The sequence below is a fragment of the Sus scrofa genome, chromosome 4 (genome assembly GCF_054392235.1).
Source record: "Sus scrofa isolate SSC_HxYL_T2T_F1_AM1 chromosome 4, Sscrofa_HxYL_maternal_Yorkshire_Landrace_v2.0, whole genome shotgun sequence".
NCBI classification, from domain to species: Eukaryota; Metazoa; Chordata; class Mammalia; order Artiodactyla; family Suidae; genus Sus; species Sus scrofa.
The window spans coordinates 87,677,957-87,694,674 of record NC_139386.1 but is presented as its reverse complement, the minus strand read 5'-3'; the positions used below and the strand labels follow the sequence as shown (position 1 = coordinate 87,694,674).

The window sequence follows — 16,718 nt, the reverse complement described above, 5'->3', positions numbered from 1 at the left end:
CCCTCAAGCCTGGTCCCTTCCCTGTGAGGCCTTGGTGCTTGCTCTCCTGTTATGGAGGATGCAGCTGTGCAATGATTTGGAAATGCAGAGGAGCGAGTGCCCCTAGATGGTGCTAGAGAGGACCAGGGAGGCCCATGCTTAGTCCCTCCGTAGACATCTGCACCACCACCTTCCTCAAGGCACTAGGAACCATCTACCACACTCAAGACTCCCTCAGGCCTCAGTTACCTTTGGGTAACCCCTCCCCTTCGCTTGCCCTCAGGGTTCATTTTAGTCTGGGTTAGTCTGGTCCCGAGTGGGGACATGCCCTAGCATCTGCTCTGCTGGAAGGGCTCTGAAGTCTGCTATGTCCACCACTCCTGTCATCTACCAAGGGAGACCCTATACTTGGAGGCTGAGGGACAAACAGACCTGGCTTGCGTCCCAGGGTGGATTCCTTAAATGCTTTGCTAATTCGTGCAATGAGATCAGAACTGAACATTTAGGGTTGCTGTAGAGGGGGAAATGGCACAAGTCTGGCAAAGAGTAGGCATCCAGGAAGCAGTAACTACTATTGACTCTGAAAGATGGTAAAGGAAGCTGACTTAGCATGAGATCCTGGAGCCTGCAGGTGCTAGCTTTGGCTCTTTGTCTACAAATCAGGACTGTTCCAATGCTTTTTTTTTTTTTTTTTTTTTTTTTGGTCTTTTTGCCATTTCTTGGGCCGCTCCCACGGCATATGGAGGTTCCCAGGCTAGGGGTCCAATTGGAGCTGTAGCCACTGGCCTACGCCAGAGCAACACAGGATCTGAGCCGCATCTGCAACCTACACCACAGCTCATGACAACGCTGGATCGTTAACCCACTGAGCAAGGGCAGGGATCGAACCCGCAACCTCATGGTTCCTAGTCGGATTCACTAACCACTGCGCCATGATGGGAACTCCTGTTCCAATGCATTTTTATAGGATCAAATCAATACTTCCTGGACATTCTGGAATGCAGCCTGGGGAAGCTAGGTAGCAAGGGATAGACTGCAGGAGCAGGATGTGCTTCCAGGAGCAGGTTCTGAATTGACAGTGGATAGTGGGTTAGCAAGGGGAGGCCAGGTAACCAACAGGCTAAGGTAGAAATTCTCATCTTCTCACCCTTGTTTGAAATTCTTCATCTTTTCCTGACAGGCCAATTTAGCCTTTGATCCAGCTGCCCTGCTGCCTGGGGCATCACCCAAGAGTCCTGGTCTTAAGGCCATGGTGTCACCATTTCACAGCCCACCTTCTACCCCCAGCAGCCCTGGCGTGCGCTCTCGGGCCAGTGAGCCTGAGGAACCACCCGTCAGCTTCGACCAGCCTCCTGAAGGCAGCCATCTGCCCTGTTACAACAAGGTAAGGTCTGGGTCCTAAGCCTTGTGGTGTGTCGGTGGAAATGTGGGAACTGTGCAAACCTGAATTATCTCCACCCTGCTGTCCTGGAAAAAGGAGGACACATCTGAGCTGTAGTCAGAGCTGGGTTTTGGTGGGGTTTGGGGTTTTTTTGTTTGTTTGTTTGGGGGCTTTTTGGCCATGCCCACAGCACATGGAAGTTCCCAGCCAGAGATCAAGCCAGCGCTGCAATTGCAGCAACGCCAGATCTATAACCCACTGTGACACTCGGGAACTTCCCAGAACTGTTTTTTAACAAGTCTAGCACCCACCTAGCCTGCCTGGCAGGCTAATTTGCACAGAAATTGTTAAAGGACACATCACTTAAGTAGGCCATCCATATAAACAGGCCCATTGAACTTGTGACAAAGTCCAGCGGACAGAGGTGAGGCCTGGTTCTGAGGTTCACACACTTCACAGAGAGGAAATGATTTCTGGCAGCTCTGTTCGGTGCTTCTAAGGCGTGGCTTCTGCTACAGGTGGACCTGCCTCCCAGGGTTAGCCAGCTTTGGGGAGGTGGGGAGGGCTGAGCTGGGATGGGGGGAGGCTAGTCACCAGTTGTCTGACTCCACACCCACAAGGTCCCTGTAGTGGGGTGAGGCCTCCTACAGGCCCCTAACCCTCTTCTCTGTTGGGTTCACCTTTGTCAGAGAATTTTCAAAATGTTAAAACATGACTCTTTTGGAGTTCTTGTTGTGGTGCAGCAGAAGAGAATCTGACTAGTAACCATGAGGTTGCAGATTTGATCCCTGGCCTCGCTTAGTAGATTAAGGATCCTGCGTTGCTATGGCTGTGGTGTAGCTCTGATTGGACCCCTAGCCTGGGAACCTCCATATGCCTCCAGTGTGGCCCTAAAAAGCAAGCAAACAAACAAACAAAAAACAAAAACCCACCACCAACAACAGAACATGACTCCTTTTGTTTGTTTTTTTAGGGCCGCACCCTTGGCATATAGAAGTTCCCAGGCTAGGGATCCAATCGGAGTTGCAGCCACCGGCCTACACCACATCTCACAGCAATGCTGGACTCCTAACTCACTGAGCAAGGCTAGGGATCCAACCTGCGTCCTCATGGGTACTAGTTAGGCTCATAACCTGCAGAGCCACAACAGGAACTCTTAAAACATGACTTTTGTTCAAAATAGAGATTTTCTCCAACTTGTTAATTTACAAGGAAACCTATAGGATGGTAATGCTCATTCAAAGAACACCCAAAGGGGAGTTCCTGTCATGGCACCGCAGAAATGAATCCGACTAGGAACCATGAGGTTGTGGGTTCGATCCCTGGCCTCGCTCAGTGGGTTAAGGATCCAGCATTGCTGTGGCTGTGGCATAGGCTGGTGTAGGCTGACAGCTATAGCTCCTAGCCTGGGAACCTCCATATACCATGGGTGTGGCCCTAAAAAGACAAAAGACAAAACAAACAAACAAAAAACAAATTTGGAGTTCCCTGGTGGGAACTTAGCAGTTAAGATCTGGTGTTGTCACTGCTGTGGCACAAGTTTGATCCCTGGTCTCTGAGGGCACGGCCAAAAAGAAAAAAAAAAGGACAGATGTTAAAATTGCTATCAGACACCAAATTGATTGGTGTTTTACAGGCCAATAAAATCATACATTACCTTTTATAATAGAAAACATTTTCATCTTCACACACACAAAATCTGCCGTTAACATGTAATCCCACAATCCTGTAGGGCATTGACCTATAATAAACAGCAATGGAGTTCTCGTTGTGGCGCAGTGGTTAACGAATCCGACTAGGAACCATGAGGTTGCGGGTTCAATCCCTGGCCTTGCTCAGTGGGTTAAGGATCTGGCGTTGCCATGAGCTGTGGTGTAGGTCACAGACACGGCTTGGATCCTGCGTTGCTGTGGCTCTGGCGTAGGCCAGCAGCCATAGCTCTGATTAGACTCCTAGCCTGGGAACCTCCATATGCTGTGGGTGCTACCCTAGAAAAAAGACCAAAAAAAAAAAAAAAAAAAAGCAGCAATGGATGGTACATATTCCTTGAAAATCAAATAATCCTCAGGTGGGCTTGCGAAGCAGTGCATGAACCTGGCATTAAAAGAAGACATGGTCCTCCCCTTGGCCTTTTCCACAGGTGAGATCATTTTCCTTGACCTTTTCTTCCAGGTGCGGACGAGGGGCTCCATTAAAAGGCGCCCTCCCTCCAGGCGATTCCGAAGGTCCCAGTCGGACTGTGGGGACCTGGGGGACTTCAGGGCAGTGGAGTCCTCCCAGGAGAATGGTGCCAAGGAAGAAAACGGGGATGAGGTGTTCCCAGCCAAGGGCAAGGCCCCAGGATCCCCTCCTCAGAGCCGGATGTCCAGCAGGACAGAGAAGCCAGAGGAGAAGGGCAGGGCGGCAGAGAAAGCCCAGCAGCCCGAGAAGGCCATGGGGAACTCCGAGGAGGGGGCAGGCCAGCGTCCAGCCCAAGCCTCCAGCCCAGAAAGAGAGGATGCAAGTGGGAGTCCCACGGAGGAGAAACCAGCTGGAGGGCAGACGGAAGAGCCCTCAGAGGTGAAGGAGAAGGCGGCAAGTGGAGAGGAGGAGCCCGGACAGAGGGGCCCAGACACAAAGGGGCCGGAGGAGGGAGCTGGGGCAGAGGAGACTCCGAAGAAGAGTCTCCCTGGAGAAGTGGAGGGGGGCCACAGCTCAGAGCAGGAGACCAGCATGGAAAAGCAAGATGAGGGGACCGGCCTTGAGCCAGGCTGCAACCCTGGCACCAGCCATACCCAGCCGGACACCAGCAGTGAGGTTCTCAAGACAGAGGTAGGTGGCCCAGCTTGTCCCCCAACCCTGACAGGGCAGGGCCAGGCCAGCGCATCCTTTGTCCCTCCCCTGTTCCTTATGCTCCATCACCATCAGCTGGGTGTGCAGTAACAAAGGCACCAGAGTGAGACCAGCTATCCCTGGGGGAGGGGACAAAAGGACCAGAAGGGGAAGCGTGTCTCATGCTCTCTTTCTTGGTGCTGCCTTGGAGGTCTGAAGCCCTTCTGGGTGTGACAGGCCTGCCGTGGCAGCATCCTGGGCTGGCCTTGCTGTACTGGGGGTTCTGAAAGGAAAAGGGGGTGCTCCTTTCCATATTAAACTCACAGTCTAGGAGTTCCCATTGTAGTTCAGCGGGTTAAGAACCCCACTAGTATCTATGAGGACGCAAGTTCGATCCCTGGCCTCGATCAGTGGGTTAAGGATCCAGCATTGCCCTGAGCTGTGGTGTAGGTCGCAGGCACAGCTCAGATCGCTGTGGTGTAGGCCAACAGCTGTAGCTCTAATTCAACCCCAGTGTGCCACAGTCGTGCCCTAAAAAGAAAAAAAAAATCCCTTACAGTCTAGCGCATGAGACCAGCTCCTTAGGGCACATTAAAGAAAGCATAGCAGGGAGTTCCCGTCGTGGCTCAGTGGTTAACGAATCCGACTAAGAACCATGAGGTTGCAGGTTTGATCCCTGTTCTTGCATCAGTGGGTTAAGGATCCGGCTTGCCGTGAGCTATGGTGTAGGCTACGGATGAGGCTCCGATCCCGAGTTGCTGTGGCTCTGGCATAGGCCAGCAGCTACAGCTCTGATTTGACCCCTAGCCTGAGAACCTCCATATGCTGCAGGAGTGGCCCTAGAAAAGGCAAAAAGACCAAAAAAAAAAAAAAAAAAAAAGCATAGCAATGGGCGGGGCTTCTCCTAGGGCAGCCTGGCACAGAAATCAGAAAAACAGTTTACATGTGGAGAATGCTGGAGGAGAGGAGCTTCCAGGCAAAGGCGGCTTTTGCATTGGTCCCTTAAAGGAGGCTTTATGTTCCATCCATGCACAGGTCTTGGTCCCTTCCCTCCTGCTGGGCCCACATTCACTGGCCTTTCACCTGGCTTCTCCCACCACTCCCGGGAAGCCCACCTTGAATTCACCTACCTGTGATGCAGGAGCAGGACCAGCTTTGTTGAGACTTAGAAGTTCCACAAGAAAAGTTCTCTGTCCACACCCCTATCACCACCCCGTACAGTCTCATCAACAAAGTCAGCCTCCGGTGTTTCCCTCTTCCCTTCTCGTTAGTTCATTCATTCATTTATTCACTCAAGCCACCATCAGCTTCTGACTGGATCACCTCTTCTCTGGATTCCTGCTTCCACCTTCTACTTTTTCTGCCTGCATAGTCATCATTCTCTGTACAGCAACCAGAGGGTGTGTGTGTGTATGTGTGTTCACTCATTGCTAAAATTACACACCTCCTGTGTTAGTTTCTTAGGGCTGCCATAACAAATTCCTACAAATTAGCAGCTTCAAACTCCAAAGTCAGGGTCTTGTCAGGGTTGGTTCCCTCCATAGCCCCGAAAAAGAGGCCATTCCATGCCTGTCCCCTAAGTTCTGGGGGCTGCCAGCAACCCTGGGAATCCTCCCTTGCCTCTTCCTGCTTCTGTCACTCTGCTTGTAGACTCATCATCCAACCTCTGCCTCTGTCTCAAAACTCTCTCTCCTTTCTCTTGTAAGGTCACCAATCATTGGATGGGGACTCACCCTTAGACCAGAATGATCTCATCTTGAGATCCTTAATTATATCTGCAAAGCCTCCCTTTCCAAATAAGGTCACATTCACAGGGCCGGGGGCAGGTGGAGGGGGGTGGTGTGCAGATCAGGATTGAACCTACCTTTAGGGGGGAATACAACCCAGTACCCCCTTTTCCCGTGGCTTTCCAGGGCTTCAAAACAAAGATTCCAAACCCTCTGTGAGGCCCTGCCTGGGCTCTCCCTGACTTTCCCCTTCCCTGTGACCCAACCATGGATGATTTGGGGTTTGTTTTTGTTGTTGTTGTTGTTGTTGTTGTTGTTTGCTTTTTAGAGCCGCACCCGCGACACATGAAGGTTCCCAGGCTAGGGGTTGAATTGGAGCTACAGCTGCTGTCCTATGCCACAGCCACAGCAACGCCAGAACCAAGCTGCATCTGTGACCTATACCAGTGCTCACAGCAATGCTGGATCCTTAACGATTTGGGTTTTGTTTTGTGTGGTTTTTACCATGGTAAATATCTAGATCCTTAAAATGACTAAATGAAGTAATTTGTAAGTACAAAATTGGCTGAACAGAATCAGAGCCTGTGGCTTTCCAAAAATGCCATCTGAGAGCTGTTGTTTAGGATGTGCCTGAACTGCATAGGGCTGCCATGTGTACATCCTTCCAGCCCTTCTTCTCTGTGGCTGTATTTTTATGATCCAAATCGGTAGTGTTCAGGTCGTAAACCTGTTGTTTTTAAATGTTCATTAAGCTTTCTTTAATATAGTAATAGTAAAAAAAATTGAATTTTTTATTTTTAAGACACCGTTTTCTTTTTCTTTTTTCTTTTTCTTTTTAGGGCCACATCTGTGGAAGTTTCCAGGCTAGGGGGTCTAGTCAGAGCTACAGCTGCCGGCCTACACCACAGCCATAGTAAAGTTGGATCCATGCTGCATCTGCAACCCACACCACAGCTTATGGCAACGCTGGATCCTTAACCCACTGAGCAAAGGCAGGGATCAAACCTGCATCTCATGGATGCTAGTCAGATTCGTTTCCGCTGAGCCACAACAGGAACTCCTGGTTTTATTACTTAAATGCAAGGTGCTACCTGTTTACAAAAGCTTAACAGCGTCTAATTTCTCATTTAATTGCACGTCAGATTCTCACAATATGCAGAACACTGTACTAGCTGTAGTGTGCGTGTATGTTTGTGTTTGCAATGAGCACACACACACTTCTACTCCCAAGGAGATTTAGTTGGAGAATATTATAAAATTCTTGAAAAAATTCTTTAGGATTTAGTATATTAAATTCTTTAATATACAAGGATAGAGATAGGTGTGTGTTTGAGGTGCCAAATAAACAGTAAAAAGATTTTTAGTTGAGGAGTTCCCGTCGTGGCGCAGTGGTTAACGAATCCGACTAGGAACCATGAGGTTGCGGGTTCGGTCCCTGCCCTTGCTCAGTGGGTTGAGGATCCGGCGTTGCCGTGAGCTGTGGTGTAGGTTGCAGACGCGGCTCGGATCCTGCGTTGCTGTGGCTCTGGCGTAGGCCAGTGGCTACAACTCCGATTCAACCCCTAGCCTGGGAACCTCCATATGCTGCGGGAGCGGCCCAAGAAATAGCAACAACAACAAAAAGACAAAAAAAAAAAAAAAAAAGATTTAGTTGAAAATATATCTTTTCCAGAAACTATACATCTAAACTTTCCCTTTTTCCCTTGCAGCATACCAATAAAAAATATGCTACTCACTAGGGTATTTCAATTTATTTACTTTTCCTGAGGAATTGGCAAAGTTTGATAAGGTGAACAAAGGTCTGATCTATAGATTCAGATTGTAGGTTTTTTTTGTTTTTGTTTGTTTGTTTGTTTTTGTCTTTTTGCCATTTCTTGGGCTGCTCTTGCAGCATATGGAGGTTCCCAGGCTAGGGGTTGAATGGGAGTTGTAGCCACTGGCCTACGCCAGAGCCACAGCAACGCGGGATCCGAGCCACGTCTGCAACCTACACCACAGCTCACAGCAACGCCGGATCCTTAACCCACTGAGCAAGGGCGGGGATCGAACCCGCAACCTCATGGTTCCTAGTCGGATTCATTAACCACTGAGCCACGACGGGAACTCCTAGATTCAGATCGTAGTTTTAAAATAGAAGTAGGCACAGGAGTTCCTGTTGTGCCTCAGCTGTAATGAACCTGACTAGTATCCACGAGGATGCCAGTTTGATCCCTGGCCTTGCTCAGTGTGTTAAGGATCTGATATTGCCATGAACTATGGAATAGTTTCCAGACTCAGCTTGGATCCTGCTCTGCTGTGGCTGTGTCGTAGGCCAGCAGCTGCAGCTCTGATTCAGCCCCTAGCCTGGGAACTTCCATATGCCACACATGCCGCAGCCACAAAAAGAAAGCAGACGTAGCATAGACTTTCTACTATTTTTGTCTATTTTTGTTTAATTAATGTCAATTAATACATTAATGACTTAAGTAATAATGTGTTAGAATCATTTTCCAACTGGCCTATGTCTAAAATTACTGGTTAGGGAGTTCCCCTTGTGGCTCAGTTGTTAACAAATCTGACTAGTATCCATGAGGACTCGGGTTCGATCCCTGGCCCAGCTCGATGGGTTAAGGATCTTGCTTTGCCGTGGCTGCAGTGTAGGCTGGCAGCTATAGCTCCTATTCGACCCCTGGCCTGGGAACCTCCATATGCCGTGGGTGCAGCCCTAAAAAGCAGTAAAATAAAATAAAATTACTGGTTAAATTGCCTGGAATAATTTTTATTCTACAGTGCATTGAATACATTCTCATTTTAAAGATTTTGGCAACATAGAAGTATAGAGAATAAATTTTTTTCCTTTTTTAAAAATTGAAGTATAGTTGATTTTCAGTGTGTTTCAGTTGTACAGCAAAGTGTTTCAATTATATGTATATACATGTATATATTTATGTTGTTTTTTTTTCACTCTTTACATTGTAGGTTATTGAAAGATATTGACTATATTCCCCGTGCTATAAAGTAAATCCTTTTTGTTTATGAGTTTTTTTGTTTGTTTTTTCGTCTTTTTTTTTTTTTTTTTTTTTTGTCTTTTTTTGCTATTTCTTGGGCTGCTCCTACGGCATATGGAGGTTCCCAGGCTAGGGGTCCAATTGGAGCTGTAGCTGACGGCCTACACCACAGCTCACGGCAACACCGGATCCTTAACCCACTGAGCAAGGGCAGGTACCGAACCCGAAACCTCATGGTTCCTAGTCGGATTCGTTAACCACTGCGCCACGACGGGAACTCCTGTTTTTTTGTCTTTTTAGGGCCCCACCTGCAGCATATGGAGGTTCCCAGGCTGGGGTCAAATAGGAGCTATAGCTGCCAGCCTACACCACAGCCACAGCAACACGGGATCCGAGCCATGTCTGTGACCTACATCACAGGTCATGGCAACATCAGATCCTTAACCCACTGAGTGAGGCCAGGGATCAAACCTGCGTCCTCATGGATGCTAGTCAGGTTCGTTAACCACTGAGCCAGGACGGGAACTTCTTCAAGGCCGAGTTTTGAATCTCTACCCTCATTTCCCTCTTTGCACCTCTCTCCTTAATAAGCATCATCACCGTAAACAACTCAGTGTTCATATTTTCAGTCCTATTTGGATTCGATGGACTAAGCTGTGGTTATTTTTTTAAAAGATGTATTTTTTTTTTAATTGCTAAATATACATATCCCTTCTCCACTCTGCTTTCCACCTCCTCGCCCACAATCCTCTCTGCCTCCCTCTCATTTGTTTCCCCTTATGGTCTTGCTCTTAGCAATGACTTTGAAGCTCACGAATGCCCTCACAGCCACCAAAGACCAGTCATTATCTCGGTTCTTGTCATCCTCACCTCTGTGACGCAGCTGACCCCGGCAACCTGCCCTTGAAACCACCTCCTTCCTTAAGCCTCTGTGTGGCTGGGTTGCTCCGGTCCCCTCCCTGCCTCCCTACCTCCTAGGGCAGTCACCACATCCGGACCACAGTGGTCTCCTCTGGCCCCCACTCCCAGGCTTCATCTCCTTTTGTCAGTAACCTGGTCCTCACCATTACCTATCGGACCCCTCCGACTGCACCAGGCAGGCTCTGACCGCAGTCCTGACTATGCACTGACAGGCCTCCAAGCTCGGAGGCCCATCCGTCCCTCACACTCTGCATTTCCCAAACCAGACTCCTGTTCTCTTTGTTTCTTCCAGGTCTTCACTCCATTCAGCTGAAACCTGCAATCCCTTTGCTAGCCTTTACCCACCTCTGCTCAAGAGGTACTTAGTTTTCTTCTTTATCTTTGTCCCCTCCCCTCCCATACCTAATCAGACCCCAGGTCTTCTGAAATTTCCTGCTGAGGGCCTTTCACACCCTTTCCCCTCCATCTCCGCTGTCCTGAGCCCAGTGCCCCCCTTCTTCCGTATCTCTGCAATCACCACTCACTCCTAATGGCATTCCTGGTCTCCAGATCCACCCAGTACAGTAGCACCATATTCATCTTCCTGGAAATGCCACTCTCCCACCCAAAACCCCTACCACTGGAAAATTGAGTTCACACTCCTGCATGCTGAACTCTGTGGGTATCTCCAGCCTTTGCCTGTCCCCCATGATGGGGCCAGGGCCACCATCACCCACTGCTCCACGATAAGCAACGCATCCTCTCACCCACTCCAGGCTCCCTCTGTCCCTTCTGCTTGAAGTGCCTGCACCACCAGAGGTCCTCTCACTGCACTCTCTCCTCTTGTAGGCCTTCTCTGATTGTTCTGACAACAAACGTTGTCCCTGGAGTTCCCATCGTGGCTCAGTGGAAACAAATCTGACTAGTATCCATGAGTATGCTGGTCGATCCCTGCCCCCGCTCAGTGGGTTAAGGATCTGGTATGGCTGTGAGCTGTGGTGGAGGCCAGATGCGGCTCAGATCCCTCTTTGCTGTGGCTGTGGCTGTGGCCAGCAATTACAGTCCCGATTTGACCCTTAGCCTAGGAACCTCCATATGCCTTGGGTTTGGCCCTAAGAAGACCAAAAAAAAAAAAATTTTGTCCCAGCTCCTCACACTACCTGTCATCCCTTAGGATGGCTTATATCACATACTAGCTTGCACTGTGGTTGTTTTTGTTTGTTTGTTTTTCTATTTAGGACTGCACCTGTGGCATGTGGAAGTTCCCAGGGCTAGGAGTCAAATCAGAGCTGCAGCTGATGGTCTACACCACGGTTATAGCAACACAGGATCTGAGCCACATCTGTGACCTACACCACAGCTCACGGCCACACCAGATCCTTAACCCACTAAGCGAGGCCCGGGATCAAACCTGCATCCTCATTGATCCTAGTTGGGTTCCTTACCGCTTAGCCACAACAGGAACACTTCGCACTGTAGAGGTATTCATAAATGTCCCGGTTTCTCAGCTAGAGAACTGATGTTGGCGAGGCCTGGTACAGCTCCTGGTGCAGAAAGAGCTTCAGAGTAATACCCTCTGCGTGAACATTAAATAAATAGCAATTTTTCTGTCCTTCTAGTTTTTTATTTTTGAATCTTTCTGTTCTTTTGCCATTTTTATGCTGCCAAAGACTCTTGAGCAGTGTTTCAGGATGATGGAATGGAATGAGTGAGGCAGTAAAGAGCTAGGGCAGGGAGGACATGAGAAGCCAAGCATCATGGAATAGGCAGTGTCACCTAGTCATTGAAGGCTCAAGTTCTGGTCCCCAGATTTAAATTCTGATTCCAGGAGTTCCTGTCGTGGATCAGCAGTAACGAGCCCAGCTAGTACCCATGAGGATGCAGGTTCAATCCCTGGCCTTGCTCGGTGGGTTAAAGGATCCAGCGTTGCCATGAGTAGTGGTGGAGGTTGGATCTGGTGTTGCTGCAGCTGTGCTGTAGGCTCGTAGCTACAGCTCCAATTCGACCCCTAGCCTGGGAACTTCCATATGCTGTGGGTGCCGCCCTAAAAAGACAAAAAAAAAAAAAAAAATTCTGACTCCACCACTTACTAGCTGTGTGACCTGGGGTAAGTCACTTGACCTCTTTGTGCCTTAATTGTCCCCAACTATAAAACAGGGCTGGAGTTCCCATCGTGGTGCAGTGGTTAATGAATCTGACTAGGAACCATGAGGTTCCAGGTTCGATCCCTGGCCTTGCTCAGTAGGTTAAGGATCCGGCATTGCCATGAGCTGCGGTGTAGGTCGCAGACGCTGCTCGGATCTGGCATTGATGTGGCTCTGGCGTAGGCCGGCAGCAACAGCTCTGATTAGACTCCTAGCCTGGGAACCTCCATATGCTGCAGGTGCGGCCCTAGAAAAGACGAAAAGAAAAAAAAAAAAAAAGGCTAATAGAAGTACCAAGCCCATATTGCTTTGAGGAATGAATGAGCAGATACATGTGAAAAACCATGGCAGGCACATAGCATCATTATTACTGTTATTCCCCAACCTAGTATCCCCAAGCAAACAGGCTAAGTGTCCAGATTTCCCTCCTCTCTTCCTAATTTGCTCCTTCCCTCTCTGTTCACAGGATAACACCCCTGTCCAGGAAATTAAAATGTGAAGAAGAGCATATGGTGCCTCGTGATGAAGCTGCTGCTCGAGCCATCCCTTTGGAAGTAGCTGCAATGATAGGAGCAGCAGCACAGGAAGCCATCGCAGAAGCGGACTGGGCTGAGGGTCTGGAGTTAGCCTGAAGACAGGTTGCAGTTTCCCGACCTCCACACCATCACCAGCTGAGACTGGATCTGAGGGCAGCAGGCTTTTATCAATCAGCTTGAGTTTGTGTCACTTGATGGAACGTGGTTTAAAAAAAAAAAAAAAGTATTTAAAACAATGTGCAGTGGTGCCAACTCCCCAGGGATACTGGTCCACCTGTGGAGCGCAGACACTGCCCACACCCACCTATCTCTATCGCTGACCTCAGAACGGGACTAGGATTGAGCTGATCTGATTTGTTTTGCATAAAAGGACAGCCTTTTTACTGTTCTAAAGTTTTCACAGTCCTCAAATGTAAGTAAAAACTCATTTCAGGTGGCTAGAAACAAGAGTATCGCTGGAAATAGAAACCCTGTAAGTTATGGAAGAGCGTAAGAAATCCTGTAAATTACGAGACAGCCTTTCAGCTCTGTCCAAATTTAAACCGGCCAATGGATTTTGAAAACATTGCACTAAAAGAGGTAATTATTGAAACATTAAAAAATATGTGTCCGTTCCAGCAGCAGGAGCTTTTCCCCTCTGCCTGGTAGTTCCTTAGTTGATGATATGCTGGGAGGTAAGCAGCTCTGCTCACTGGCTGAGGAGGAGGAGGCAGGGAGCAGCTCCTTTGGAGAGGCAGAGTGTCAGGTTTCAGGCTACATTTCCTCCTCCTGAAAGCAGCAGAGCACGACAACCTGAGCAATGCCTGCCCTCTGCTTTATCCTGGGGGAAGGAAGCTTGCCCTTCCAGAAGGGGGCCCTCAAGCATGGATTAGGTACCTCTTGGGAGGTGCTTTGAGCATCGTGATGTGCAAGGTACATAATGAGACCGTCCTTCCTGGCTTTCCCCACTTGAGTGGAAACCCAGCCTCTCCTCCTGGACTCGGGAGGGGTGGGATAGCTCTTGCTTTAAGGGTTCTATTTGCAGAATGCAGGAGATTCATCAGCAACCCTTTTCCGGACATAGCTGCTCCCCTCTTCACCCACTTCTGCTGAAAGATGCTCATCCAAAACATATTTAATTTTTGGAGATGGTCCTTACTCAGATTTGAGTATTTCAGTGTCTCAACATGCTGATTTGGTGAGTGGAGCAGTCGTTTTTCTGAAGGTCTCTTAGACCACACTCTACTCTGACTTCAGAAAGTAGCCTCTCAGACTCAAAGCTGAAAGATGCTCATCCAAAACATATTTAATTTTTAGAGATGGTCCTTACTCAGATTTGAGTATTTCAGTGTTTCAACATGCTGATTTGGTGGGTGAAGCAGTCATTTTTTCGAAGGTCTCTTAGACCACACTCTACTCTGACTTCAGAAAGTAGCCTCTCAGACTCAAAGGCCTTATCTCACCGCTGGTACCTCAATTTATCACCCTATTTACAGTTTTTCTAACTCCAGGATAGTGTTAATGTTTGGGATATATTTTTCCAAAAACTATTTTTAAATCGAATGCAGCTTCTAAAACTTGTAATCTAGTGAAGACTGATACTGTAATAAGCTTTGTATTTTTGCAGAGTTTTTGGGAGACGTGTGTTTCAGTTATTTTAAGATCCAGACCGTATCAATCATCTGTCTATTGACAGAGGTGTATACCCCCTAAACAATACATGGATTTATTTATATATGTCTTTGGATTGTTTATATATTCATGCACATATCTGGGCAAGAGTTTTGTGAATCTGAGCATGTCTGTGGGTGTGTGTGGTGAAAGGGGAACGTTGCCACTTTCCCTTACTAGAAAATGGAAAGGAACAGATGGGATGTAGATGTAAAAATAAAACTCTTTTTCTTCTGGAGGGTCCATGTCTTACAGTAGCAGATGAAGAAGCAATGAGAAATGACAAGAATGTGACGCTGAAGGAGCATTCATGATGGGGTCAAAAGTCTCCCCAGTTCCCTGTTAGTGACATTATTGACCAACAAACACAGAGGCCCCATCCTCAGATTTTATTGGTGATGGGGGCTCTTGGTGGGGAATTTGAGAAGCTTGAAGCTCAGGCAGGACCCTGAGCTTCCCTGTTGGTGCTGCAGCCTTGCTGTTTACTGCTCTCCTTTCTGGGCATGTTGCATCCCATGGGTGAGACTGGAATTTCAAATTTGGAGTAAAGAAATCTATTTATGTCTTAGGTGGTACAGAGTCATTTACGTGGTACAGAGTCATCGCCAGGCCAGGAAAGCTTTCATTTAGGCTTCCTTAAGAGGCTTGAAGGAAAACACTGATGCTTCACAGGGACAAGGCTAAAGAGAAGTGTCAGAATCATTCTTCCACTGCCTTTGCAGTCTCCCTTGAATTTTTTAATTTATTTTTGGTCTTTTTTTTTGTCTTTTTAGGGCCCCACCTGTGCATATGGAGGTTCCCAGGCTAGGGGTCTAATCAGAGCTACAGCTTCTGGCCTACACCAGAGCCACAGCAATGCCAGATCTGAGCCACATCTGCAACCTACACCACAGCTCACGGCAACCCCAGATCCTTTAACCCACTGAGCAAGGCCAGGGTTCAAACCCGCAACTTCATGGTTCCTAGTTGGATTTGTTTCTGCTGTCCCACTGCAGGAACTCCACAGTCTCCCTTGAATTTTAAATTGCATCCCTGGCGTTCCCATTGTGGCTCTGTGGTAATGAACCTGACTAGTACCCATGAGGATTCAGGTTCTATTCCTGGCCTCTCTCAATGGGGTAAAGCATTGCCATGACCTGTGGTGTAGGTCGCAGACGCAGCTCAGATCCCGTGCTGCTGTGGCTGTGGTATAGGCCAGCAGCTGCAGCTCTGATTTGACCCTGGGAACATCCATATGCCTTGGGTACAGCCCTCAAAAGACATAATTAATTAATTAATTAATTAATTAGTGTCCTTCCTTTCTCCAGAGAGGGAGCAAGGAAAAGAAAATTTGAGTGCTTCGAAGGAAAATGCCAAAATTCAAAAGGGGGCTATGATGCTGTTTCAGCTGCATGTGGAACTGGGTAACCAGATATGACCATGAGGAGGAGGCCAGGCACCTCAAACTCATTCTCCTAACTGAGGTCACCCTGAGCAGGACCCAGTATACCAGACCAGCTTTGGCCTGTGAGCAGTCGACTAGCCACTACATAAATATATGTCAGATAAGGAAATAAAGGAGTGGACAGGTAACCAGTTCATTGTCTTCTTTTGATTATTGGGAGTGCAAATGTTCAATACAACTTGGGTATTGGGAATGTAAACATTTAATCTAATTGAATAAATAAACGAAGATCTTCAGCTGCTAATGAAAGGAACCCAATGCAAACTGGCCGGTGTAGGATAGCTGTATCTTATGAATCTTTCTCTTTCTCCCTCCTCTCTCTAGTTACTTATACATTGAGTAATAGATATAATCCATGGACAGACCTAAATATAATCACTTCAGCATTATTGGAAATCTCTGTTATTGCTGTTTTCCTCCATGTTGGCCATATTCTCAAGCAGGCTTTTCCTACCCTGCAAACCCAATGGAAAGAGCTTATTTTTTCCCCAATAACTGTGGGGAAAAAACCCTGCGAAGTTTTTCTGTAGGCTCCCTGGGGACCATATATCCACACTGGAACCAATCCTAAGGAGATGCCGAGATCAGATTGGCTGGCCCTTGGTCACTGCCTTCTCCTGGAGGCAGGTGCTAGGTGAGTCAGTTCTATTTCATCTGCAAGGTCTGAATGGGAGCATGGGGTGCCTCAAGGTGAAATCAGCATGCTGTCACTAAAAATTGATGCTGGGTAGAAAAAGACAAAAACAAAAACAGAGCACTGAGCCAAATGTAAGCTACTCAAATAAAAAGGAATTCGTTTTCATAAGCCACCGAAGAAAATCAGTCTCATTTTTTATGGAATAATGTATTTTTGTGCCTAGAGCCAGTCTGGAGCTCATGAGGGTCCCATCAGTGTCTGTGTTCCTCTTCATGGTGCCAGTGCCTCGTGAGCAATATTACAGATACCCAAACAATACTGGTTAAGTAATGAGCGATCGAACTGATTTTAGAGCTGGAATAGGATTATTTTCAACATCTATTGCTGCCCCAAATTCCCTCACTGATACCAGGTGCCTGAATTGTCATAATTAGCAACTGATTCCACTGGCTCTAGTCTTCCTTTCCAGTCGAAACACGTATCCTGCGAAAGGTACTATATTAAGCCTCCTTTGTGATTACA

The 16,718-nt window shown here is 47.8% G+C and overlaps 1 protein-coding gene across 14 annotated transcripts in view; it reads left to right on the top strand.

Moving 5' to 3' along the window:
• RCSD1 (RCSD domain containing 1) overlaps positions 1-14,353 on the top strand; it is a 501,912-nt gene extending 487,559 nt beyond the window's left edge. For 13 of the 14 annotated variants that reach the window (XM_085020318.1, XM_085020316.1, XM_085020319.1 and 10 more), the window contains 3 exon segments: positions 1,160-1,363; positions 3,533-4,171; positions 12,396-14,353. In XM_085020318.1, the coding sequence (XP_084876444.1) occupies positions 1,160-1,363; positions 3,533-4,171; positions 12,396-12,428 (876 nt within the window). In that variant the 3' untranslated portion in view covers positions 12,429-14,353. 14 annotated transcript variants of the gene reach the window in all.
• The last annotated feature ends 2,365 nt before the right edge of the window (positions 14,354-16,718 follow it).